Below are 25,844 nucleotides of genomic sequence, written 5' to 3' on the forward strand. Positions count from 1 at the left end.
CAAGCTGCCTGCCCGTGTATCCATGTAACCGCTGTAAAACTGCCATAAGCCTATTGTTTGTTATTTTAGGCCTTTGATAGCCTGTCTGCGGTCCCTACTTTAAATACTCCTCCACTCATCACCAGCTGCCTGCCCGTGTATCCATGTAACCGCTGTAAAACTGCCATGAGCCTATTGTTTGTTATTTTAGGCCTTTGATAGCCTGTCTGCGGTCCCTACTTTAAATACTCCTCCACTGACCACCAAGCTGCCTGCCCGTGTATCCATGTAACCGCTGTAAAACTGCCATAAGCCTATTGTTTGTTATTTTAGGCCTTTGATAGCCTGTCTGCGGTCCCTACTTTAAATACTCCTCCACTCACCACCAAGCTGCCTGCCCGTGTATCCATGTAACCGCTGTAAAGCTGCCATGAGCCTATTGTTTGTTATTTTAGGCCTTTGATAGCCTGTCTGCGGTCCCTACTTTAAATACTCCTCCACTGACCACCAAGCTGCCTGCCCGTGTATCCATGTAACCGATGTAAAACTGCCATGAGCCTATTGTTTGTTATTTTAGGCCTTTGATAGCCTGTCTGCGGTCCCTACTTTAAATACTCCTCCACTGACCACCAAGCTGCCTGCCCGTGTATCCATGTAACCGATGTAAAACTGCCATGAGCCTATTGTTTGTTATTTTAGGCCTTTGATAGCCTGTCTGCGGTCCCTACTTTAAATACTCCTACACTCACCACCAAGCTGCCTGTGTATCCATGTAACCGATGTAAAACTGCAGTATTTTGCTTATAAAAAAGAAAATACTGGAGAGATATCAAATGCAGACATTTTAACATTAAAAACAAAAACACATACAACAAAAAACTGGTACAGTACAAAAATTGGCCACCAGCTACAAAAACTTTCTCCTGCAAGTAGTTAACTGAAAGGTTTTTTTCCATTGAAAACACAGATATGGCATCCACCGAGTGTTGTCCTGTCGCGTCTTCTTTATATTATTGCCAAGAAGCTGCAACTGAATAAAGCTGAGCTTCTACCTTCTGCCTCTTATTAACTGCTTTTTTAAAAAAAAATTGTCCACCAGCTACAAAAAATTGCTCCTGCAAGTAGTTAACTGAAAGGTTTTTTTCCATTGAAAACACAGATATGGCATCCACCGAGTGTTGTCCTGTCGCGTCTTCTTTATATTATTGCCAAGAAGCTGCAACTGAATAAAGCTGAGCTTCTACCTTCTGCCTCTTATTAACTGCTTTTTTTTTATAAAATTGGCTGTTCCGGCCTACTAAAGGTGTCTGTCTGCCCCTGCCTGGTGTTGTCCTCAACTGAATAAAGCTGAGCTTCAACCTTCTGTTCCAAATTACCATTTCTAAAAATGCCATTGGCTGTTCCGGCCTACTAAAGGTGTCTGTCTGCCCCTGCCTGGTGTTGTCCTCAACTGAATAAAGCTGAGCTTCAACCTTCTGTTCCAAATTACCATTTCTAAAAATGCCATTGGCTGTTCCGGCCTACTAAAGGTGTCTGTCTGCCCCTGCCTGGTGTTGTCCTCAACTGAATAAAGCTGAGCTTCTACCTTCTGTTCCAAATTACCATTTTTAAAAATGCCATTGGCTGTTCCGGCCTACTAAAGGTGTCTGTCTGCCCCTGCCTGGTGTTGTCCTCAACTGAATAAAGCTGAGCTTCTACCTTCTGCCTCTTACTAACTGCTGTTTTTTTAAAAAATTGGCTGTTCCGGCCTACTAAAGGTGTCTGTCTGCCCCTGCCTGGTGTTGTCCTCAACTGAATAAAGCTGAGCTTCAACCTTCTGTTCCAAATTACCATTTCTAAAAATGCCATTGGCTGTTCCGGCCTACTAAAGGTGTCTGTCTGCCCCTGCCTGGTGTTGTCCTCAACTGAATAAAGCTGAGCTTCTACCTTCTGTTCCAAATTACCATTTTTAAAAATGCCATTGGCTGTTCCGGCCTACTAAAGGTGTCTGTCTGCCCCTGCCTGGTGTTGTCCTCAACTGAATAAAGCTGAGCTTCAACCTTCTGTTCCAAATTACCATTTCTAAAAATGCCATTGGCTGTTCCGGCCTACTAAAGGTGTCTGTCTGTCTGCCCCTGCCTGGTGTTGTCCTCAACTGAATAAAGCTGAGCTTCAACCTTCTGTTCCAAATTACCATTTCTAAAAATGCCATTGGCTGTTCCGGCCTACTAAAGGTGTCTGTCTGCCCCTGCCTGGTGTTGTCCTCAACTGAATAAAGCTGAGCTTCTACCTTCTGTTCCAAATTACCATTTTTAAAAATGCCATTGGCTGTTCCGGCCTACTAAAGGTGTCTGTCTGCCCCTGCCTGGTGTTGTCCTCAACTGAATAAAGCTGAGCTTCAACCTTCTGTTCCAAATTACCATTTCTAAAAATGCCATTGGCTGTTCCGGCCTACTAAAGGTGTCTGTCTGCCCCTGCCTGGTGTTGTCCTCAACTGAATAAAGCTGAGCTTCAACCTTCTGTTCCAAATTACCATTTCTAAAAATGCCATTGGCTGTTCCGGCCTACTAAAGGTGTCTGTCTGCCCCTGCCTGGTGTTGTCCTCAACTGAATAAAGCTGAGCTTCAACCTTCTGTTCCAAATTACCATTTCTAAAAATGCCATTGGCTGTTCCGGCCTACTAAAGGTGTCTGTCTGCCCCTGCCTGGTGTTGTCCTCAACTGAATAAAGCTGAGCTTCAACCTTCTGTTCCAAATTACCATTTCTAAAAATGCCATTGGCTGTTCCGGCCTACTAAAGGTGTCTGTCTGCCCCTGCCTGGTGTTGTCCTCAACTGAATAAAGCTGAGCTTCTACCTTCTGTTCCAAATTACCATTTTTAAAAATGCCATTGGCTGTTCCGGCCTACTAAAGGTGTCTGTCTGCCCCTGCCTGGTGTTGTCCTCAACTGAATAAAGCTGAGCTTCAACCTTCTGTTCCAAATTACCATTTCTAAAAATGCCATTGGCTGTTCCGGCCTACTAAAGGTGTCTGTCTGCCCCTGCCTGGTGTTGTCCTCAACTGAATAAAGCTGAGCTTCAACCTTCTGTTCCAAATTTTACCATTTCTAAAAATGCCATTGGCTGTTCCGGCCTACTAAAGGTGTCTGTCTGCCCCTGCCTGGTGTTGTCCTCAACTGAATAAAGCTGAGCTTCTACCTTCTGTTCCAAATTACCATTTTTAAAAATGCCATTGGCTGTTCCGGCCTACTAAAGGTGTCTGTCTGCCCCTGCCTGGTGTTGTCCTCAACTGAATAAAGCTGAGCTTCTACCTTCTGTTCCAAATTACCATTTCTAAAAATGCCATTGGCTGTTCCGGCCTACTAAAGGTGTCTGTCTGCCCCTGCCTGGTGTTGTCCTCAACTGAATAAAGCTGAGCTTCTACCTTCGGTTCCAAATTACCATTTTTAAAAATGCCATTGGCTGTTCCGGCCTACTAAAGGTGTCTGTCTGCCCCTGCCTGGTGTTGTCCTCAACTGAATAAAGCTGAGCTTCAACCTTCAGTTCCAAATTACCATTTTTAAAAATGCAATTGGCTGTTCCGGCCTACTAAAGGTGTCTGTCTGCCCCTGCCTGGTGTTGTCCTCAACTGAATAAAGCTGAGCTTCTACCTTCTGCCTCTTACTAACTGCTGTTTTTTTAAAAAAATTGGCTGTTCCGGCCTACTAAAGGTGTCTGTCTGCCCCTGCCTGGTGTTGTCCTCAACTGAACAAAGCTGAGCTTCCACATTCTGGCTTTCGCCCTATACTATCAGATATTAAACTGCATTTGGCCTACTAGTGTGGTTATGCCCTTGAAACAGTGTCTGCTGCTCTTGGGTTTGCTACTCCACTGAACAAAGCAATGCCGCCTGTTTAGTCCTGTTACCAATTTTGAACTGCATTTAGCCTACTTTATTCTTTGGCCCTATATCTGTTTCCTCCTCATCCTGCCCATTGCCCAGCCACTGCTAGATGAGTCTGCTGGTACATTGACCTAGACCACTACATTCCCCTTATACTCTACACAGCCAGAATCTGACCCTGCTGAAAGTAAGGTTCCCCTTCCCGCATGTTATACCACCTTACACAGGGACAGAGAGGAAGGTGCAGATGAAAGTGCAGGTTCCTTCATCAGGTGGGGGGGCATACTCGTTGGCGACGTCACTGGCACAGGGCCCCTCAGAGTACGCAAAAGTGTCGCTGCTGGTGGGAGGCGCCCCCGCCATGCAAACACACATCGCTGTACTTTGAGGGGCCCTGTGCCAGTGCCAATGCGAACGAGTGGGCCCCCCCTGCTTGCTCAGGATCACAGCACTTGCAACGTTGAAATACTTACCTTTCCCTGCAACACCGCCGTGACGTAGTCCGCATTTCCTGGGCCCACGAAAAACTTGAGCCGGCCCTACTCCCCCCACAACTTTTGCCAAATGACCCCCAATTCCCTATGCCCAACTATTATTATAAAGTTAATTAAGATTGACAAGCTTCAGAAACAAGAATGGATGTTTTTGGCATTAAAATGGGCACTGTAGGTGTTTTCCTGGCCTCCACTCACTGCCGACTATGCTTCCCCATTGACTTGCATTGGGTTTCGTGTTTCGGTCGATCCCCGACTTTTAGCGATAATCGGCCGACTGCACTCGACTCGACTCTGGACAAAATCGGGTTTCACAAAACCCGACTCGATCTTAAAAAAATGAAAGTCGCTCAACTCTAATGAAGATTGAAAAGAGGAAGATCATAGCCATAGGGAGGAAACTAGTGGACAACCAAGAATGGAGCTGCAGTGGTGACACAGGTGAGGACCAAGCACGGAGCTGCAGTGGTGGCACAGGTGAGGACCAAGCACGGAGCTGCAGTGGTGGCACAGGTGAGGACTAAGCACAGAGCTGCAGTGGTGGCACAGGTGAGGACTAAGCACAGAGCTGCAGTGGTGGCACAGGTGAGGACTAAGCACAGAGCTGCAGTGGTGGCACAGGTGAGGACCAAGCACAGAGCTGCAGTGGTGGCACAGGTGAGGACTAAGCACAGAGCTGCAGTGGTGGCACAGGTGAGGACCAAGCACGGAGTTGCAGTGATGGCATAGGTGAGGACCAAGCATGGATCTGCAGTGGTGGCACAGGTGAGGACTAAGCACGGAGCTGCAGTGATGGCACAGGTGAGGACCAAGCATGGAGCTGCAGTGGTGGCAGAGGTGAGGACCAAGTACAGAGCTGCAGTGGTGGCACATGTGAGGACCAAGCACGGAGCTGCAGTGGTGGCACAGATGAGGACCAAGCATGGAGCTGCAGTGATGGCACAGGTGAGGACCAAGCATGGAGCTGCAGTGGTGGCAGAGGTGAGGACCAAGTACGGAGCTGCAGTGGTGGCACATGTGAGGACCAAGCATGAAACTGCAGTGGTGGCACAAGTGAGGACCAAGCACAGAGCTGCAGTGATGGCACGGGTGAGGGGCGAGGTAAATATTAAAAAAAAATATGTGAACCCCTAAAAAGAATGCCCCAAATTAGTAGCCGTCTCTCATTTTGCTGAATTGTACTGAACAGATTGCAAAAAAATTGTAGCTAATTCAATTTTCTTCAAATCTCTTTGCTCGTTTCTAATGGTGAGCCTTTCCTCCTTGCTCTCTCTGTATGTATTTTATATTCATCCTTTTTATGGTCAGTATGAATTAAAAAAATAAGAAGATGTGAAATGAAAAGTGTGAAACATCTGCATGAGTTCATCTATCTGGCAATGCTTTTTGCAAGCGATTAGATCATCCCCAGCAGATGACTGGATGCAGGAAACCTCTCAAGTAGGAAAGTGATGCTTTGATAACAGAACATGAGAAGGTCAGAGTCAAATATTTTACTGCGCCCCTTATCTTTATTGTATCCTCCTTGCATCCTGATCAGTTTGTATAGCACAGCGGAGTTTCATTGATACATATATTTTATGCTGGGCCCAGATTGTAAATGGCGGGCAGCAGTAATTTACTCTTGTAGGAGAAAGTTGATTAGAAAAAGAAAACAATTCCAAGGCAGACTTTCCTTCATGTTAAATACTAGATGTCATTACTTGGATATTACCGTACATTTAATAAGAAACACATAATCCTAGAATGTGTGAATAAACAAGACCGAGAACATGACCTTTTTAAAAATGGTATTAGTCCAAATGTCAGGCCAAGACTTAATAGGATTGTTTATTTAGAACAAAGTCAACGTGGTAGAAGGGTTCCCTGATGGAGAAGTGATTATAACTAGGTGTCCCGATCCAGCAATCAGCTGGAATCTGTGAAGGAGCTTAGCAGGAAGTGTTTGTTTTCTCTGCAGTGCCTCCACAGGGGAAATGAAGCATTACACATTTTTCATTGAGATCAATGGATTGTCGAGGTAACCAAGGAACCTTTAAGGTCAGTGTTTCTCATCTTCTGCCCAATGTAGATCTGAATAGGGTTTAAATGAAAGCAAAACATACAGGTATCAACAATATTGTAGAAATAATAGGAGATTGCGAGGAGGTTAGAAAGTCAAAAGCTGGCGACAGGCAACAATCCATTCATGGATTCTGTGATATGGATGCATTATTATTCCATGCATCAATGTAAAGTGCGTCCATGCCACGGAAGCGGTTTCAGGGTGTTTGAGGAAAGTGTAAGATATTTTGTTTGTTTTACTTTTACTATTTTTTTATATTTTACTTTTAACTTTTTGTCTGGAGAAAGCTGGATTAATAGGAACGATATCCTCCCAGGATTCCTCTCTATGCAGATCACAGACAATAGAGATCTAATGATTGCTGGCTAATAAATATCTATTACAGGGGATCTGTCAGCAGGTTTTTGCTCATGTGAGAGCAGCATGATGTAGGGACTGAGAGCCTGATTCCACTGATGTGTCGCTTATTAAGCTGTGTGTTGTTATTTCAATAAAATCAGAGTTTTATAAGCAGGAGATTATCGCTACAGGATTAGGTGTCTCCTGCCTCCTGGTCAACTGCTCTGTGTAACCCCGCCCTCACCACTGATTTGCTGTTAATGCATAGTAAACACAGAAAACTACCAATCAGGAGTGTGGGCGGGGTTATACAGGGCTCAGCATTCTGAGCACTGCTACACCTTCAACAAAGAAAACAATGATTATATCAAAATGATAGCATGGCTAGTGCTCGGCCACTGTTGTTGCTCCTCTTCGTCATAAACCACTGAGGTAGGAAAAACCCTTTAACTTCTAAAGTGAATAGATCAGTAACAAATACCAGTTCAGAGTGACAGATGGGGTACAGATGGGGTATGGGTGTGATTGACATAATCTTGTCTTGGTTTCAGGTGGTTTCACCTTCTTTTTCATATATATACTATATGGACAAAAGTATTGTGCCCCCTCCATATTACATCTGCAGAAGCTTTTATGACATCCCATTCTGCTACCATAGGCATTAAAATGAAGTTAGTCACCCTTTGCAGCTATATCATCTCCCTCTTGTCTTGACTCAGGACGGGGGGGATCTGGCTCCATCCTGGTCAGGTCAGGGTTAAGTCTGTCCACCTCTCTTTGGTTCGGGGGTGGCTATTTAATGCTGGGAGTTCCTGGATCCAATGTCAGTGATACTTCTGTGTACTCGTTTTGAGGTCGCTGACCCATGTTACTCTCTGTAATTGTTGTTCCTCTGCATGTGTTAGTTTTGCTGTGTATGACCCGGTCTGTGCCTTGACTATTGTCTCTGTCTTTCTGCTCGGTACAGATTCGTCCCTTCTGGTATTTTGACCCCTTGACTTGCCTCTGTTTACTCGTCTGTCTCGTCCCTGATTATCTTGTTCCCTTCGGCTTTGCTCTCTGACTACATTATCGGTTTTGTCCTTTGCATTCTGTGTTCTCGGCCGGCTGTCTGTCCTCATGTGTGGTAGCCCCCCTGTGATCACGTGACCGGCTAAGCCCAGGTCCTGTACGCTCTGCGCTCGTCGGACTCCGCACACCATGTTTACTGGTGCACGTCCCTGTTAGTGCCCCCAGGCTTAACCCCGGTGAAACTGTCCCTGTGTCATTACACCTCTCTTCTGGGAAGGCTTCCTACAAGATTTTTGGTTGTGCACATGGGAATTTTTGCCCCGTCATCCACAAGAATGTCTGTGAGGTCAGACACCAATGTTGGGGAGAGGCCGTGTTCACAATCTCTGATCTAGTTCATCCCAACATTGTTGGATGGGTTGAGGTCCGGAAGGTCATGTTCATTCACACCAAACTCACCCAACCATGACTTTATGGACCCTGCTTTATGCATTAGAGGGTTAGAGTCATTGAGAGCAAAAAGTGCTTTCCCCAAACTGTTCCCATGAAGTTGGAAGCTACAATTGTCCAAAATATCTTGGTATGCTGATGTATTAAGACTTCTGCCATCTCGAGGCTTTACTTCACTGCAATAGGTTTTTCCACAGCTTTTAGTTTCCCGAACATTAGTATCAAGGAAGCCCCTAAGCAATGTTCCCAAATACTGTGAATGGCGGTAAACTTTTATTGAGTGAAGAGTAATATACTTTCTGAGGCAAAGATGTATGTTTTTCATTAATTGGCACTAACAGTTATCTGGAATTTGGCTCAAATTTTACATCGTTAAAAATAATTATTGATTTTTGTTTTAAGAAAATAACAACTGATTACATTCCTCCGCATTCCGAGCAGTGCCAACTAATGCCAACTTCTATGCCGTGATGATAAATTTCTCCATATTTTTTTTAGAAAGAAAATATTAGCATATTCTTACATGCTGACCTTGGACATTTTCATTTTTTCTAACAGATGTTTGAATATTTTCTTAATATCTGAATTTGGAAATAATGAGTCATTTGTAATAAGAGACAGGTTTGGGCTCCAGGGCGAGGCAAGTAATAAGGCGTAAGATTGCTTATTCTTTCATTCTTTAATCCTATGTATTTTTAGTACATTGGACCTTTAGTAATTCACATTTGGCATTTTACCCAACGTTTATTGATATTATGTGACCGTTGGGAAATTGTAAGACTTCGAGGTTTCTATTGTCTTAGGATTTAGCTTTTTTTAATAAACACCATGGTTTAGGGATGCCATTCTATCTAGTTCAGAGGTGTCAAACTGCATTCCTCGAGGGCCGCCAACAGGTCATGTTTTCAGGATTTCCTTGTATTGCACAGATGATAATTTAATCACCTGCACAGAATGATTCCAGCACCTTGTGGAATGCTAAGGAAATCCTGAAAACATGACCTGTTGGCGGCCCTCGAGGAATGCAGCTTGACACCTCTGATCTAGTTAGAATAGGATAACCTCGGATAAGGACATTTAGAGGGACACGATTATCAATAAGACTGCAGAAGTCTATAAAATAAGGGTAGACCTTGCTTCAATCCTACAAAGTGTTTGGAGCACTGCACTATAAATGACACAACATGTGAAAGTATAAATCTTTATCTTGTTTCATTATGATGGCCCTGGTTTTTATTACCGGAAATCTACAACTTGGAATGTTTTAGGAATTCGGACAACTAATACACTAAGATTAAAGAAACCCATGGGAATATGGTCGCATTACTTTTGCTACATGTCACATCTTAAAATTGAGCATCAGGTGGTTTTGTTTGAATTTAATAACTCATTGGAGGGAATTTATCATGAAAGTGATTTTTAAGTTACTTTTTTGGTGTGCTTTTTTTCACTGAGGGTGCAAAAATGGGTCAAATTTACTAAAGCAATCCACAATGCTTGTTGTGGTTGTTGTTCATGTTGCTGCTGTTCATGTTCTTGTTGTTATTCTTGTTGTTGCTATTGATTTTCTTATTGTTGCTGTTATTGATCTTACAGATGCTGTTTATCTTGTTGTTCTTGTTTCTTCACTAACCAAAGGCTTGTAGCAATTTTTGAGGACTTGTTTAAAAGTTCAAAAGGTTCAAAATGATAAATGTCAGATCACTCTTACTCCAGGAAAACCACAACCCTTTCTACCTGAAAAAAACCAAAAACTTAAAGAAAAGGCATAAAAGCATACAAAACAGATGCAAATGCAATACTAATTGTATAAAAAAACAATAGGAAATAGAGAAAAATGTGACAAAAGAACATTGGTGCACTAGACAAGATAAATTATCTCTATTGTCATTTGGAAAACCAACAAGATTTTGCAATCGTTGGGAGCTGATGAGATAAATTGCATGAGATTCTTAGTAACACAAAGAATATATGTTTATAAAAAAACAACTACCAACTCTATAATGGTAATGCCACCAGGTTTAAAATAACACTTGTTGGAGTTGTGACTTTTGTATCGCAGAGAGTTATGCTTGTATAATATGACCAGTTTATTATTGCCACGTTCACACGGTCAGTATTTGATCATTATTTTACATCAGTATTTGTAAGCCTAAACCAGGAGTGGGTGATAAATACAGAAGTGGTGACGTGTTTCTATTATACTTTTCCTCTGATTGTTCCACTCCTGGTTTTAGCTTACAAATACTGATGTAAAATACTGACCAAATACTGAACTCTTACCATCAAGGCAGACTATGTTCTTGTTATTTTGTACATGGTGTAGAGTATAAGCGCAGACTGAGTTCATCCCACCTACTTCAAGTTGTAGTGACATGGGGACAGTGTCACCGGGGTTAAGTCTGGGGGGCGCTAAAAGGGGATGCGCGCCAATACACAGGGTGCATGGAGACCGAGGAGCGTAGTGCGCACAGGACCTGAGCTTAGCCGGTCACGTGATCATGGGGCAGAGCTACCACGCTCAAGGACGGGGAGCCTACCTAGTCAAGAGTCAAAAGCCAGATGGGAATGATATAACCAGGGGCAAGACAGACGTGTAACCAGAGGCAAGCCAAGGGGTCAGAAAATGAGGAGGGATGAATCAGTACCAAGGAGAAAGACAGGGACAACAGTCAAGGGACAAACCGGGTCATGCGCAGCAAAGCTCACACACGCGGAGGAACAGCGATTCCGGATGAGTAACCTGGGTCAGTGACCTCTAACCAAGTAGACGGAAGTATCATCAACACTGGACCCAGGAACCAGCATTAAATATCTGCCCCAGAACCAAAGAGAGGCGGACAGACTTAACCCTGACCTGACCAGGACAGAGCCAGAACCACCCCATCCCGAGTCATGATCCAAGTGGTGTGACTTGTGCCCAAATCATTTTTCTCTTTTCCTATTGTTCAATAAAAGTTAAGGTGAAATAACATTGGGTATCGATTTTTTACTTTGCGATCCCTTCTACATATGCCGCTATCTATTAGTACATTTTTATTGTTTGTGTTTCATTTATTATCATTATTATTAGTATTGCACCTTTTTTATTTGCATTACTTAAATCCCTTTCTAACTGTGGTTTTAAAGGGAACAGTTTAGATTAGAAAAATACAGGGTTTTTTTCAGAAATGCAGAATTAAAAACAATAACAAAATATATATTACAACCTGTTAATAATTAAGAAAGATTTAATTTAGTCATTTAATCATGATTCCACCCCTTGCATGTGTCACACTTACACACAATCTCATAGCATCTTAGGAAAATATATGGACTTGTGGAACAGAGGGACATTCATCTGTTTTTACCGGGCATGTGAGTTGAAGAACAGCTAAGAAGCATATGGTATTATTAACAACTTTCCAACTTTATAACTTTTTCGAAAAAGTTGGATTGTGTCCAACGGCAGTGTCAGCTTATACAACACAAGTTGTGCACCCCTGAAGATGCCACGGATAAACTGAATATTCTACTCTGAGTTAATTGCTTTTAAAGTCTCAATTTCATGTTTTGTTTGTGGTTATGACTTTTTTTTTTACTGTTTATTAACGTAAAATGCTACGAAAATATGATGGCTTCGATCTTCTTCGATCTTCTCAGAGGACTTTCTCGGGATTTTTTTTGGTGTGGTATATAAAGAAAATCTCTAACATTTCTATATATTTTTATCACTTCTTGTTATACCTATTAGAAGGGCATCTAATATTAACCCCTTGAACCAGTTTTTGTTTTGAAGTTTACAATTTTCCTTCCCCTTCTTCCAGGAACCATAACTTATTTTATTTTTCCATTGACATAACCATTTCAGGGCTTGTTTTTTTTGTTGCTTTTTTAAGGACAAGTTGTAGTTTTGAAATCACACCATATTACCATAAAATATACTGAAAAAAAAAAAACAGAAACAAAAATTCCAAGTAGAATAAAATAGTAAAAAAAATGTAATTCTGCCAATGTTTTGGGGTTATTTTTATGGTATTTATTTGTTATGGTATTTATTGTAAAAAATGACCTAAAAACATGATTTTTGAGGTCAGTAGAAATATGGCAATACTAAAGTTTAATAGATTATATATAAATTAAGTGCAAAAAATTCAGACTTTTAAAAAAAAAAAAAAAAAATTGGTTTGTATCACCATTTTCCGAGTACCATAGCATTTTTATTTCTCTCTCGATGGAGCCATGTGAGGCCCTGATTATTCAATGACTGTAGTTGTGCCGTCCTTTCTTCACCGAGTGTTTGATAGGAGATGCTTGAAAAATCTCCATCAGACATTTTTTTTTTTCATATGAGAAAAAAAAAAGACGAATCTCTGATGACAAAAATTGACAAGGTGGCCAAAATCTGATCCAAGGCGCTGATTGAAATTGATCCATTTGTTTCACTTACAAGAAAAAATATTGACGTCTGATTGAGATCTTACCCTAAGAAACTTCTGGTAATGCTGAGATGTGTTCTCTCTCTTTGCAGTTTTTCCACCATGAACTGTTGCCGGATGGCTTTGTGTTCTGTCGGAGTAATGCCATCTAGTGTCTGCAGCAAGAAAAAATAATATTCAATATTTTCATTAAACTCATGATGTGATCGTTTACATCATGGAAATATAAGCCCGTACATCACTGATATCTGTAGAAATTAAATAAAGTAATATAGTGTCATATCTATGGACATTTAACTATAATTATTTTTTATAGTTTATGATGGTTTGGAAAATAAAGTTGAACATATTTTTCTGTTCTCTGTTTCCAGAAGAAGAAGTGCCAGACCCTCGACCCACATACACATTAGATGACTACTTCGGTGATCGATTAAGATATAGATCCTATGGCCTGCAGTGGATTTCTGGTAAATATTTTACTTTTTCATGATCGCAAAATATATTGCTGCAAACGAACAATATTTCTTTTGGCTCACAAAGATGCAATCACTATAATATATAAATATAGCTGATGGCTCTTGCTCAAAACATTTTGGGCCATGTGAGATTGCTACTCACTTGGGTGCGTCGTGAGGTAATGCAAAAAGCGTTTCCATTTAAATGTCCAGGCTGGTTTATTGGTGCTTCATAAACCATGCCACAAGCAAAGGAAAAATAAACGGCCTTTCTGTGCAAGCAAAACAAAAGTAAACAGTTCTTGACAAAGTCTCTTTAGAGCCAGTTCAAGACACAATGGCTGTATGTGTATGGCATCCAGTATACTGGCTCAATATTGAGATAACACACAGGAGGCATTCTTCCTTCACACACAGACCATGTGTCAAACAACAGACTCCATTTTAACATGTGAACCACACCCGTGGGTGGGGAATGTGGGCATCCACACCCGCCCATCTCTCAGGCTGCCTGTAAACCTGGCCCAGATGCTCCAAAGAAGCTTCTTAGTAGTATGTGCACTAGAGCAATATCCAGGTTTACATCACAGATGACAACCACCTCTATGATACATACTTCTCATCAACTATGTGTCTGGCAGCCACTTTACAGCCACTATAAGTCTAAAGGAGGATACTTTCTGCCACAGCCTACTGCATCAATTTTGCATGGTTGTGCTAGCCTCTTTTATAATAAATTCAGTGGTGCCTTTGATTTACAGGCAGCCTCTACCATTTCTATATTTACCACTGACACTACACCACTCAGAGTTCATGCCTTAGCTTACATCCAGTGACTACTTACCTAGAGAGCAGTTCCAATTCACACAGTCCATGTCTTCTGTCCATAAACTGGGATACAACTTTTTTAAAAGTAAAGACTCCAATACACATTAGAAAAATGTTGACCGAAACCGCCAATATCAACTGGTTACCTGACAGTCTAGACTAGCAATAGGTAAACCAACAGTGAAGTCACTGGACAAGGTCAATTGAGGAACATTTCACTAGCGATGAAGGCACAGCTCGTACATAGCCTGTTTTTTTCTGTAGTAACATATGGATGCGAAGCTTGGATGAGAAATAAACAAGACAGAAGAAGGATCGACGTCTTCGAAATGTGGTGCTGGAGAAGGATGCTATCAATACCATGGATGGCAGGAAGACCAAACACATCAATTTTGCAACAAATCAAGGCAGACATGACACGTGAAGCAAGGATCACCAAGCTAAGACTTGTCTACTTTGGATACATCATATGAAGAGAGCGATCACTGGAGACAGACATCATGGTCAGAACAATAGAAGGAACAAGGTGAAGAGGAAGACCAGCAACCTGATGGCTTGATTCTATCAAGATAATGGAGGAGAAGGCCCTGGTAGACCTATCTAGGCTTACAGAAGATCGATATATCTACAGAGCCTTCATCCGTCAAGTCTCCATGGCTTGAGATTGACCCGAACGCCAAAGGAAAAAAACTGACAGTCTAATGTGCATGGGAGCTGCTGACTCATATGATGTCAGGGGAGATAAAGTTCCAGCATGTCCAATTATGGGCTCCTGACCCACCAGGAGAGAAGTCTGACAGCAACTCTCTCAAAGAAAACAAATTAGAACTGGGCACATCAAACGCTCCGTGCATCAGGAAAACTATCTGGTGGCTGAACGCCGTCTAAAGAGTATGGGGTACTTTACACTTGCTTGCAACTCACAATTTAGCATGAGAGTACTGCATTATATACTGTTAGGTGTTGAGCTCCCACCTCTGCACAGGGGGAATCTCAAATCATCTCCGCTGCGGTCTCCCATTCTTCTCCAGCCCCAGTGGAGCCTGCTCAACAGAGATGTCGGTCCCAACATCTAGCTCAGGCTAATACTGGATGACTGGTTACTACTGCCCTTCCAGGCTCTGTCCTTGTAGCCAGCAATGTTCTGCAGCGAGCAGGTCTTTCTGGGACTAAGTCCTGCTTTTCACATGCTGAGCATGCCCAGGGTAAGATCTCTCGTTGGAGACCAAGGGTCACATGCTTAGATACTGCAGCAGATCCCATTGGTCCTCTAAGAAGGTCCTGAAGGTGCTCAACTTCTGTGGCAGCCTCCCATTGGTCATTCTGGGAAGGTCCTGTACTTGCTGAAGCTATAAAAGGTTCGCATGACCGCACGGCCATGCGCTAGTGTATACTTGAAATCGTGTGGGTGTTGATGTGTGAAAGTCGCTCATTAATCATCCCCTCCCTTGTGTATGACTGCTCATGTAAGGTGGATGTTTGCTATCTAGCGCCCGACAGAGCCATCAGAACTAAACACATGATACAGCGTCTATTGCTGTGACCGCCAGTGCGGCGCCGTGCGCTATTAGAGCGCTTTACTATCCCAAGTCTGGGTGGTTAGTGGCATCCGCCAAAGCGGCACAGCACGCACTCTTGTGCATTTAAATTATATTTTTGGTTGCTCTGACACCCCAGTTGCGGTGTCAAGCGCAAGTGGTCTGAACGTACTCTAATCCAGTGTCTTGGGATAGAGTCCTGAGACTCCTTGCTTGCGCTCTTGGTGCGGTACTGCGGCCCTGTGACGCAACAGGGTTTGCTTCCTTCGCACAGGGTGAAGTTAACCCGTGTGTGTATCCACATTGTACCGCCATATAGTCCGTCATTACTCAGCAGCAGGTTCCATCTCTGCACGGTGGACCCCGGACTGGGAACGCACCTTATACCATCTCTCTTATACAGTAATTTGGTGCGTTCCGCCAGCCCTAACAATTTACACTCCTTCGACTTAAGAGGCCACTTAAACTAAGACGATAATCCCGCATCAGTAACTTTTCTGGTCACCTGTAGACAAGAACCCTTGTTCTTCTCACTCCTGACCTCACGACATGCAGTCGTAAAACAGGTGCCTACCTGATAACTACTGTATCACGTAGGATCAGATCAAAATGTAAAAAATAAATGTCATCCTTTTATTCAAAGCGTTGTAACTTCTGCTTCCTTTCAGGTCATGAATATCTCCATCGGACGCAGGAATATAATGTGATTATATACAACGTGGAAACCAAAGAGACAACAATCCTCCTGTCAAACACCACAATAGTATGTCACAGCTGTAACCTCCTCTATGTAAGTAAACTTGTCATATATGTGGTTTAATATCATTTTTTATGTATCCGCAGGATAAAAACAATGAATCTTTCTACGAGCTGTCACAAGACAGGAAATATGCGCTGCTGCAGTACAACTATGAGAAGGTAACAGCCTCCGACTCCTGTTATATTTTTATGGATTATTGTTATCACAGTTTGTCATTTTTGAAAGGAGTAAACTATTTTTTTTCTATATTATTTTTTATGAATTAAATCCAGCTAGAAATACTTATTTTATTTTTTTTAATCTTTAATATTTTCAGATTTTTATTCTACAGGGTGGGGCTTTTCTGTGGATACACCTAACTAAAATGGGAATGGTTGGTGATATCAACTTCCTGTTTGTGGCACATTAGTTTACGGGAGGGGGAAAACTTTTCAAGATGGGTGGAGACCATGGCGGCCATTTTGAAGTCGGCCATTTTGGATCCAACTTTATTTTTTCCAATGGGAAGAGGGTCATGTGACATCAAACTTATTGAGAATTTCACAAGAAAAACAATGGTGTGCTTGGTTTCAGAGTAACTTTATTCTTTCATGAGTTATTTACAAGTGTATGACCACTTATAAAATGTGTTCAAAGTGCTGCCCATTGTGTTGTCCTCTTCTCCCACTCTTGACACACTGATAGCAACACCGCGGAAGAAATGTTAGCACAGGCTTCCAATATCTGTTGTTTCAGATGCTGCACCTCTTGTATCTTGTAACCAAGCACACCATTGTTTTTCTTGTGAAATTCTCAATAAGTTTGATGTCACATGACCCTCTTCCCATTGGAAAAAATAAAGTTGGATCCAAAATGGCTGACTTCAAAATGGCCGCCATGGTCACCACCCATCTTGAAAAGTTTTCCCCCTCCCATATACTAACGTGCCACAAACAGGAAGTTGATATCACCCACCATTCCCATTTTATTTAGGTGTATACATATAAAAGGCCCTCCCTGTATTTTCTGTGCATGATTTCAGCAATCTTGCTTGAGCTTCTGTCAATAGCATTTAAAAATAGGTTTTACATCAAGCACAAGGACCATAGGCAGCAATAGATAGGCTCTGGCTCTTTTTTGGGAGAGTTTTCGAGGCATGCTTTGTGATCCGTGCAGAGATCATTATGCAGAGAGGCGGAGGAGGTGAGCTGTGACCATCACATTATGGAAGATTCCGTACTGTTAGCATAATGTGATGTTTATTGAACATCAAGAAATGTCAGCTTAATACTCGGCTTAGCGGCCACATGACACATTTTAAGATTTTAGGATATTTTTTTTTATATATATATACCGTAAATCGTAATATAAAAATATAAAGACATAATTAATCTACAACTATATATACAAACTAAATGGAAACATTTCATTTTCTGATGGCACTATACAATTTGGGATTTTTTATTTTTTTTTCCGTGGATCAACACTGCAGAAAGTAATAGGATAACATTTTCGGGTCCATATTACAGCCATAAAATATATCACGATGCAGAAGGTGCTCACTATAATGAGTCAAGGTGCTCAGGAGAAAAATAGGAATATATGAAAAATGACTCCGGCACACTTTAAATAATGAATTTTCAAGATTTCACAGTTTATTTTCCATTGTGGTAAGAAAAGGGGTTTCAAAAAATACATATATCTTCAGTACACTTGATTTGGACACATACAATTCTTTTCTCAACGTTTCGGCTTAAAACGCCTTTTTCAAGAGATTAAATGTCCTTTTATAGGTATGAAGAGCGTGGCACGGAAACCCACTTGAATGGCAATGTCTCATATAGATATGGTGTCCGTAATGGAGGACCGGGGAGCTGAGACCTTGAGGAAGGCACGTCCCCGTTCCCCGGTCCTCCATTACGGACACCATATCTATATGAGACATTGCCATTCAAGTGGGTTTCCGTGCCACGCTCTTCATACCTATAAAAGGACATTTAATCTCTTGAAAAAGGCGTTTTAAGCCGAAACGTTGAGAAAAGAATTGTATGTGTCCAAATCAAGTGTACTGAAGATATATGTATTTTTTGAAACCCCTTTTCTTACCACAATGGAAAATAAACTGTGAAATCTTGAAAATTCATTATTTAAAGTGTGCCGGAGTCATTTTACATATTACAGCCATGACACATGGATCCTGAATGGTACTAAGTGACCATTGGGATTTACGGTGATCTGGTCCAGAGGCTAAATCTATACTACAGAACTTAAGAGTCCGCCATATTGTGTTCATATAAGTATGGAAGACAATGACCTCAAGTGGAGAAACCGCCAGGTATACGATGCTTTGGTTAGACATGGACATCATTGGAAATATTTTCATGTTTTCCAGGTTTGGAGGCATTCATACACAGCGTCTTATCGAATCATGAATGTTGAAACAAAGTAAGTAACGTCAATATTCCAGGGTCAAATAGGGTTAAAGGGGTTTCTTCATCCAAAATCTGCCTTAGCTGCAGCTAGCCACTGACCTCATTGATCATATGTCAGACATACTAACTTCGATGTTAAAAGGGAACCTGTCAGCAGGATTTTGCTATTTAATCAGAGAGCAGCATAATGTAGGGCAAGAGATCCTGATTCCAGGGATGCATCACTTACTGTACTTCTTAGTATAGTTTTAATACAGTCAGTGTTTTATCAGCAAGAGATTATCACTGCTTGACTAAGTGTCACGTGCACAGCACTCCATCTAATCAGTTCAAACCCCACCCCCATCACTGATTGGCAGCTTTCTGACAATGTACAAAGGAAGCAGCCAATGAGTGGTGTGGGCGGGGTTATGCAGAGCTCAGCATTCATAGCACTGCTCCATCTACAGCAGAGAAAACCGGCATTCTATCAAAACTGCACTAAGTAGCCCAATAAGTGATACATTGCTGGAATCAGAGTATATTGCTATACATCATGCTGCTCTCACATTACATACTAAAAACCTGCTGACAGATTCCCTTTAAGGACAGTAATTGGCTGCATCAGTCATGATGGATGGAATAACATCACATCTGAAATGACAATGTTGTAGTGGAGGAGGATTCAGGGAGTATGTAACGTTCTTTTCTTTGTTTATAACAGCAATCACTACCATATCGCGCATATTAAGCAAAATCATGGAAAAATCCTTAAAGATAACTTGTGTAGGATATATAGGATTTATTAATTATTATTATTTCTTTATTACATTAAGACTGGTGTTTCACCTGCTGGTCTTAATAATAGGTATGCAGAAATACAGTACATATATAAATTAGAATAAACAATGTAATGGCAGCTGGTACAGAGGGGGGAGAGGAACCTGCCGTCACTGGATTATGATCTACAGTGTAATGGGAAATGAAACAGTCGGGGCGGGATGGGGGAGTATTGAGCCAATGTGATGATTAGCCTAATGTGGTATGCGGTGATCAGTATTCTTCTTATTTTATGCTTGAGTGGAACGTTCTTCTCCTTACAGTGAATCTGTGACCATAGTTCACACTTCAAACTGTATAGATAATAAGATGACACTAGTGTATATACTTTGAAAATCCATGTCAGAAAGGCTTTATAGTCCTGATATTAAAATGAACATGTTATGAGTTCAGCTGTATTGTGAGAGAGCTGCTGAGTCCAATTGTATTCAATCTTCACCCAGCCAGCCTGTGTGACAGCTGCAGCTTATCCTGAGCAGTGTGAGATATAGCAGCAGGGAGGAGGGACACTGAGGCGCTGTGAATCAGGTGGAGATTGTATTAAACTTTCATAACGGATTATGCAGCCATTCTGACATGGATTTCAAAGGAAATACAGCAGCCTCATCAGGTCTGAGAGATCTACTTAATATTATCTGCAGTTTGTATTGTGAAAGGTCCGCTTTAAAGGGATATCCTGGTTTCAGACATATATAGGATATATATATGGACGAAGCATTTCCGTGCGAAACGCGCGTCGGGTGTGGTGGGTCCCCGGGTCTATCCTTGTGGTAACTATACTTACATATTGTCTGTTTACCTATGCCTAAAGTGTATATATTCTGAATTTGTTGTTGTGTTACATCCTCCAGCCTAGGTTGTGGTGCTCTTTAGCCCAATATGCGTATTACACTGCACTAATGCAGATTAGCAGAACATAGTATTTGATTAGCAGCACATAGCATTTGCACTACTGCACAGTCGCACTTTATTACTTCCTATTATGTGTCCTGTTTACAGTTCTCTCATCGTATGATTTATTATGTACCCTGGGCTGTGCAACAATAGTATTTATTTTATATTATTTACATTATATTATATACACTGTTACTGAGCTTGGACCCGTGTCGCCCCACCATTCTTTCTGCACTGGTGGCCATTATCATGTTTTTATACCTATGTATGTTTGTCTTCAATAAACTTTAGTATATTTCATAATTTCCTGGTCTTTTAGTGAAGGTTTCTTCTTTTTGGTGTCCATATATAGGATATGCCATAAAACACTGAAAGGTGCAGGTTCCTGATTCCCATCACACAACTCTAGGAAAAGGAAGAGAGAGATGGCCATGCATGTGTGGAACTCCCTCCATTCACTTCAATGGGAGTTAGCCAAGCTCAGCTGTGTCTGTGATTCCTATAGAAGTGTATAGATGTAACCATTGCATATATGCAGCCACCTCTCCATTCATTTCCTACCAGCGAACATCTCGCCGGGTAGGTCTGGGGTCAAGAATCCTCTTTTTTGAAGACCTACAACTATCCGATATGTGTAGCATAGCTTTGGAATACCCCTTTAACGCCATGATCCCAGTGGTGACTGCAAATGTCAAAACCTTGGTCCATCAGAGGATCATATATAGCTGAATAATTACCGTAAATTACCAAAAAAACAAAGAGGCTTCTCCAGGCCTGCCAGGTAACAGAGTGTGCCCCTTTATGGTATGTGCATAGGTTAATGATGAGAAGTCCGTCTATCCTACATTTTTTACAATCATTTACAATAAAATTTACAATTATAATACACATAATGAGTTGTCATAAAGACACAAACAAGGGGCCATAAAGTGCTAATCGTGCTCAGTGCCCGGAGGGGAACTCATCCGAACCATTACCTCTGTGGACCTGGTTTATGATGTTGGTATTTTCCGTATTTTAGTGCTTTCTATCACCCTGATACTGTGTCACCCTCTGCATGTTTTTTTCTTCCTTTTTTTTCTTAGACAGTATGTAACTGTACATGAACTACCTCACAGGATTCAGTATATTTCATGGTCTCCTGCTGAACATAAACTGGTAAGTCCTTTGACCCTACCACACACAAAACCACCGCTAATGAGCAGCAATGCTAATATGTGACTTGGAATGGGAATGCTTAACAGGAATCTGTGTCCACTAATCAGCCTAAGAGCAGAGACACTGATTCCCGCATTGTATCACTTACTAGGCTGCTTGCTGCAGTTTTGATGACACACTTGTTTTGTGTCCTGAAGATCTAGCAGTGCTCTGCATAACCCCGCCCACACCACTGATTGGGAGCTTTCTGTATACTCAGTGCATAGGCAGAAAGTTGCCAATCAGTGGTCGGGGCAGAGTTATATAAAGCTCATGAATACGAGAGACTACATGGAAGCAGGTTTACTAGCTCACTAGTGATAATCTACTGGTGATAAAACATTTTACCAAAACTACAGCAGTCTGGGCAGTAAGTGACATAGCTGGAATCAAAGTCTCTGTCCTCTCAGAATAAAAACTGAAAACATTGCATACCCATCCCATCATATTGTTCACAGTATTCCCTGCAGACTCGGACTGGCCCACCGGGTAATCGGTGTATCTTCTGGTGGGCCGCTGAGCACAGTACACCTAATACACTGTATACGGACAGGCCAACTGCCACAGTATGAATATGTACCGCCCAAACTTCCATAATGCTACTTTGAGATCCTCATTGATCAAGTGGATCTGGGATCCCCCGATTTCACCCCACTGCATTCTCCATTTTTATTGCATGGAGATGAGACTGTGTGCACAATGCAGCCAACTTTCCATTCAAATGTATGAACAATGTGTTGGCTGCAAATTTGCAAACAAGAGTGAGGTGATCCTTACATGTGGGTGTAGCGTCGCCATTGTCCTGACCGCTACCATGAGGGCAGGGAAACTGTCTCGATTTTACCAATCCTAAAGTTTTGTTTGTTTTTTTTAAATAATATTAACTAAAATTTGCAGGTCCTGGTAATATCAAACAATTTACAATTCAATTCTCGCAAATTGCTCCCAAAAATCCCCAATGCCACTTTACACATTGTAGATTATTACATCAACAAGAGACCTCAGGTCCAACCTCAAGGATTTTGTCATAATGCAGCTATCACATCAGCAGGGACTATGAGAGAGTGTATAAAAGCTGAGGCAGGGAATTCAGCAGCCATTTAAGAGTGAATTTGACTCACGAGAGAATGTCACAGCTCAGCAATAGGGAAAATGTAAAAAAAAAGCCATAAAATATTGGCCTCCAGACCGTAATGTGTTGTACAACTGCAGTACTGTCGAAGATGAGTATTTTAGTCGGCAAATAATACAGAGATTCAAACTTTTTAAATGGATATTTCCATTTTAGACATTTATGACTCATCCCAATCTCATTAATGCCTCATAGGAGAGGATCTAACTCACCAAATTCTGATGCTTTCTTATTTTAAAATAATATAGTATGTGGTATTGTGTTTTTCTGTTTTATGTACTACTTTATTTTCCTAACAGGTATATGTCTGGGAAAACAACATTTATGCCAGAAATTCTCCAGAGGAGTCAAGCGTTAGAATTACTCATAATGGTGAAGAAAATAAAATCCTAAATGGAATACCAGATTGGGTGTATGAAGGTAGGAATCTGTAATTTGGTCGGGCGCTGACCTTCTGCTCGGAAATTGTCTTATTTATATATAGAGATCTTGCGGTGAGGAACATGTAATTATACTGCCAGCGTGAAATGGAGGTGAAAGGCAAACCCAACAAGTAACCACAGATCCGTAGGCTGAAAACAAAAAAGACATTTTTAGCCGAGGACACGAAATCTTCATTCCATTCACAAAAGGATGAACATTCTAAAGGAAAACTAAACAAAGAAAATGTCAAAAAAAAATCTACAAAAAAAATTTCCCAGCAAATTACTCCCTTAACCCTTTCCCGAAATGGCAATTTTTCCATTTTTGCATTTTCATTTTTTTCACCCCTTCTTCCAAGAGCTAGAACAATTTCTATTTTGCCATCGACAAAGCCGTCTGAGGACTTGTTTTTTTGCGAGATGAGTTGTACTTTGGAATGTGTAAATCTAGAAGAAGGAAACAGAGGGCGAAGTAGGGGGATACACGAAGGAGGGAGAGTAGGAGAATGCTGGTTACGCGCACTCGATGGAGTTCCGACAGGCACAACTCCTATGTAGGCATGAAGAAAAATAGCTGCTGTTCCATGGCTGGTGGATAAATCCTCCAGGAGATATTGGACCCAGTTGGATGAACACGTAAGGTGGGACACAGTTGGATGACCAAGTAGGTGGGCTGCGCTGCTGGAGTGAAATTCGTCAGAAATGATGATGAGCAAAATGCTTTTTATTCACAACAACACGTTTCCATGCTGTATCGGTGTCTTTTTCAAGTGAAAAAAAAAAAAAAAAATTTGTTTTTTGTACTTTTGAATTACACCATTCATTTTATCATATGATGTTCTGGAAAACATTAAAACATTACAGCGGTCTCGAAAAAAATGGTAGCACAAGCAAATTTTTTTCCGCGAATATACAAATACTTAATCCCCACTTACATAAAAAAACACAACTATGCAGGTTTGGTATTGACCTGAGCAATCATAATTCCAGATTTTTTCTACTGTATAGTGAACCTTTTTAATAAAAAAAAATAACAACAATTTCGGAATTGCACTTTTTTTTTGAATTTTGCCACACTCATTTCATATTTTTTATAACTTTTTTTTAGTTTACACTGTTTTTATTAGTCCTTTAGAGGAACTTGAACCTGCGATCTTCTGATTGCTTGGGGTATATAAAGCACATATAGCTGTACATGTATAGCAAAAATGATGGTATCCTATGAACACCAGCCAGAAGCTTGCTTTCAAAGGAGTACCATCATGACAGACACGGGGGTCTTCATCAGATCCCCTGCCATCATGGTAATTAGGTTACAGGGTACTAATGAGCGATTACAACATGGCGCCCCAGAGATTAACAGCGGCATTTAAAGGATTAACAGCAGCTGGTAAAGATTCTTTCCACACACAGCTGTTAAAGGCAGATGATGGCAAAATAACAAAGCCATCTTCTACCGGCAAAGATTCGGGCTCAGTTCCTGCCCGTTTTCTATTATCTAACATTATTACTGACTGTATTATAAATTTACTCAGCCACTCTTTGTCTATAAAATTTTATTATTTGCCCATTTTGTATTTAAAAGTAATGTATTTTTATTACTATTTTTATTTTATTTTATTTATTTTTTTTAAGAGGAAATGTTTTCAACAAATAATGCTATATGGTGGTCACCGGGTGGTCAATTCCTGACCTATGCTGAATTTAATGACACAGAAGTTCCAATTATAGAATATACATTTTATGGAGATGAATCCGAACAGTATCCGCAGACAATTCATATCCCGTATCCAAAGGTCAGTTATCTGAATTATAATAATGTTACCTGACACTTAAAGGGAACCTGTCATCAAGATTCTTCCCCACTCCCCCTCCACAAACTATTCGTATATAGCTTTTTCAAAGACAAGTCCAGCAATACCTCTACATGGCCTGTCCATTCCACCGTTACTGAGAAATCAGCCTTTACGGCTGAAAAGCTTTCGGCATGTGGAAGCTCTTCCAAAACCTCTGTCACTCCAGCTCTATTCCCTGTCCAGAGCTAACTCCTCCTGGTTGACTGACAGCTTCTATTCTGCGTGACTTCAAGAAAAGAAACTGTCAGACAAGCAGGTGGAGGAGGCTGTGTTGGGAGGAGAATAGAGCTGGAGTGACGGGGGCTTGGGAAGTCCTTGTGCTGCTTGCAAGGAAGAGGATCTACTGTCGCAGCAAATAGTGCTTTCACCAAGCCAAATTATGATGGTCCTATTGCCTCCTCCTTCCTCTGGAACAACATATGCCCTTAACCAATGCTTTTTACTAAAGCTTTTGTTATAGACTGTAATGTGTTGGACTTATCTGTGCTGATTTTCCTTTGGTGCCGGAAGCAACTGTGATTGAAAAGTACGTCTAACGTTCATTACTTAATACCACGTCTTTTGTGATAGTTTTGACGACTTAAAATATTTCCACCCGAATGTCTGAGTTATGTACGCCACAATTATGTAGGTATCATCCGCGTAGCCAGGAAACAACCATTGCACATTTGATGCCAAGTCAGGTTCATGTGCCAAAGGAATGTTGTCACACATCCCCCATTCTCTTGTGGAGGTGATAAAATGTCAGGCATATGTTTAAAGCATCTGTATAATGAATCAAGAAGCAAATGGGCATTGTACATCACTACTCGGAATCCTCTGTAGGAAAAAAATGGACCATATGGTGTCCTATTCTGTAGAAAGGAAGCTCGTGAATTGCTCTCAGACATTTAGACATTGTCACTCATGATATAAC

At 41.3% G+C, this 25,844-nt stretch overlaps 1 protein-coding gene across 2 annotated transcripts in view; it reads left to right on the plus strand.

Moving 5' to 3' along the window:
• LOC143784512 (dipeptidyl peptidase 4-like) overlaps positions 1-25,844 on the plus strand; it is a 97,610-nt gene that overhangs the window by 43,379 nt on the left and 28,387 nt on the right. For both annotated transcript variants that reach the window (XM_077272832.1, XM_077272833.1), the window contains exons 4-10: positions 12,988-13,083; positions 16,106-16,200; positions 16,281-16,355; positions 18,569-18,621; positions 21,407-21,479; positions 22,950-23,070; positions 24,708-24,868. In XM_077272832.1, the coding sequence (XP_077128947.1) occupies positions 12,988-13,083; positions 16,106-16,200; positions 16,281-16,355; positions 18,569-18,621; positions 21,407-21,479; positions 22,950-23,070; positions 24,708-24,868 (674 nt within the window). The remainder of the gene's footprint in view (positions 1-12,987; positions 13,084-16,105; positions 16,201-16,280; positions 16,356-18,568; positions 18,622-21,406; positions 21,480-22,949; positions 23,071-24,707; positions 24,869-25,844) is intronic.

The sequence above is a fragment of the Ranitomeya variabilis genome, chromosome 7 (assembly GCF_051348905.1).
Source record: "Ranitomeya variabilis isolate aRanVar5 chromosome 7, aRanVar5.hap1, whole genome shotgun sequence".
In the NCBI taxonomy this organism is placed as follows: domain Eukaryota; kingdom Metazoa; phylum Chordata; class Amphibia; order Anura; family Dendrobatidae; genus Ranitomeya; species Ranitomeya variabilis.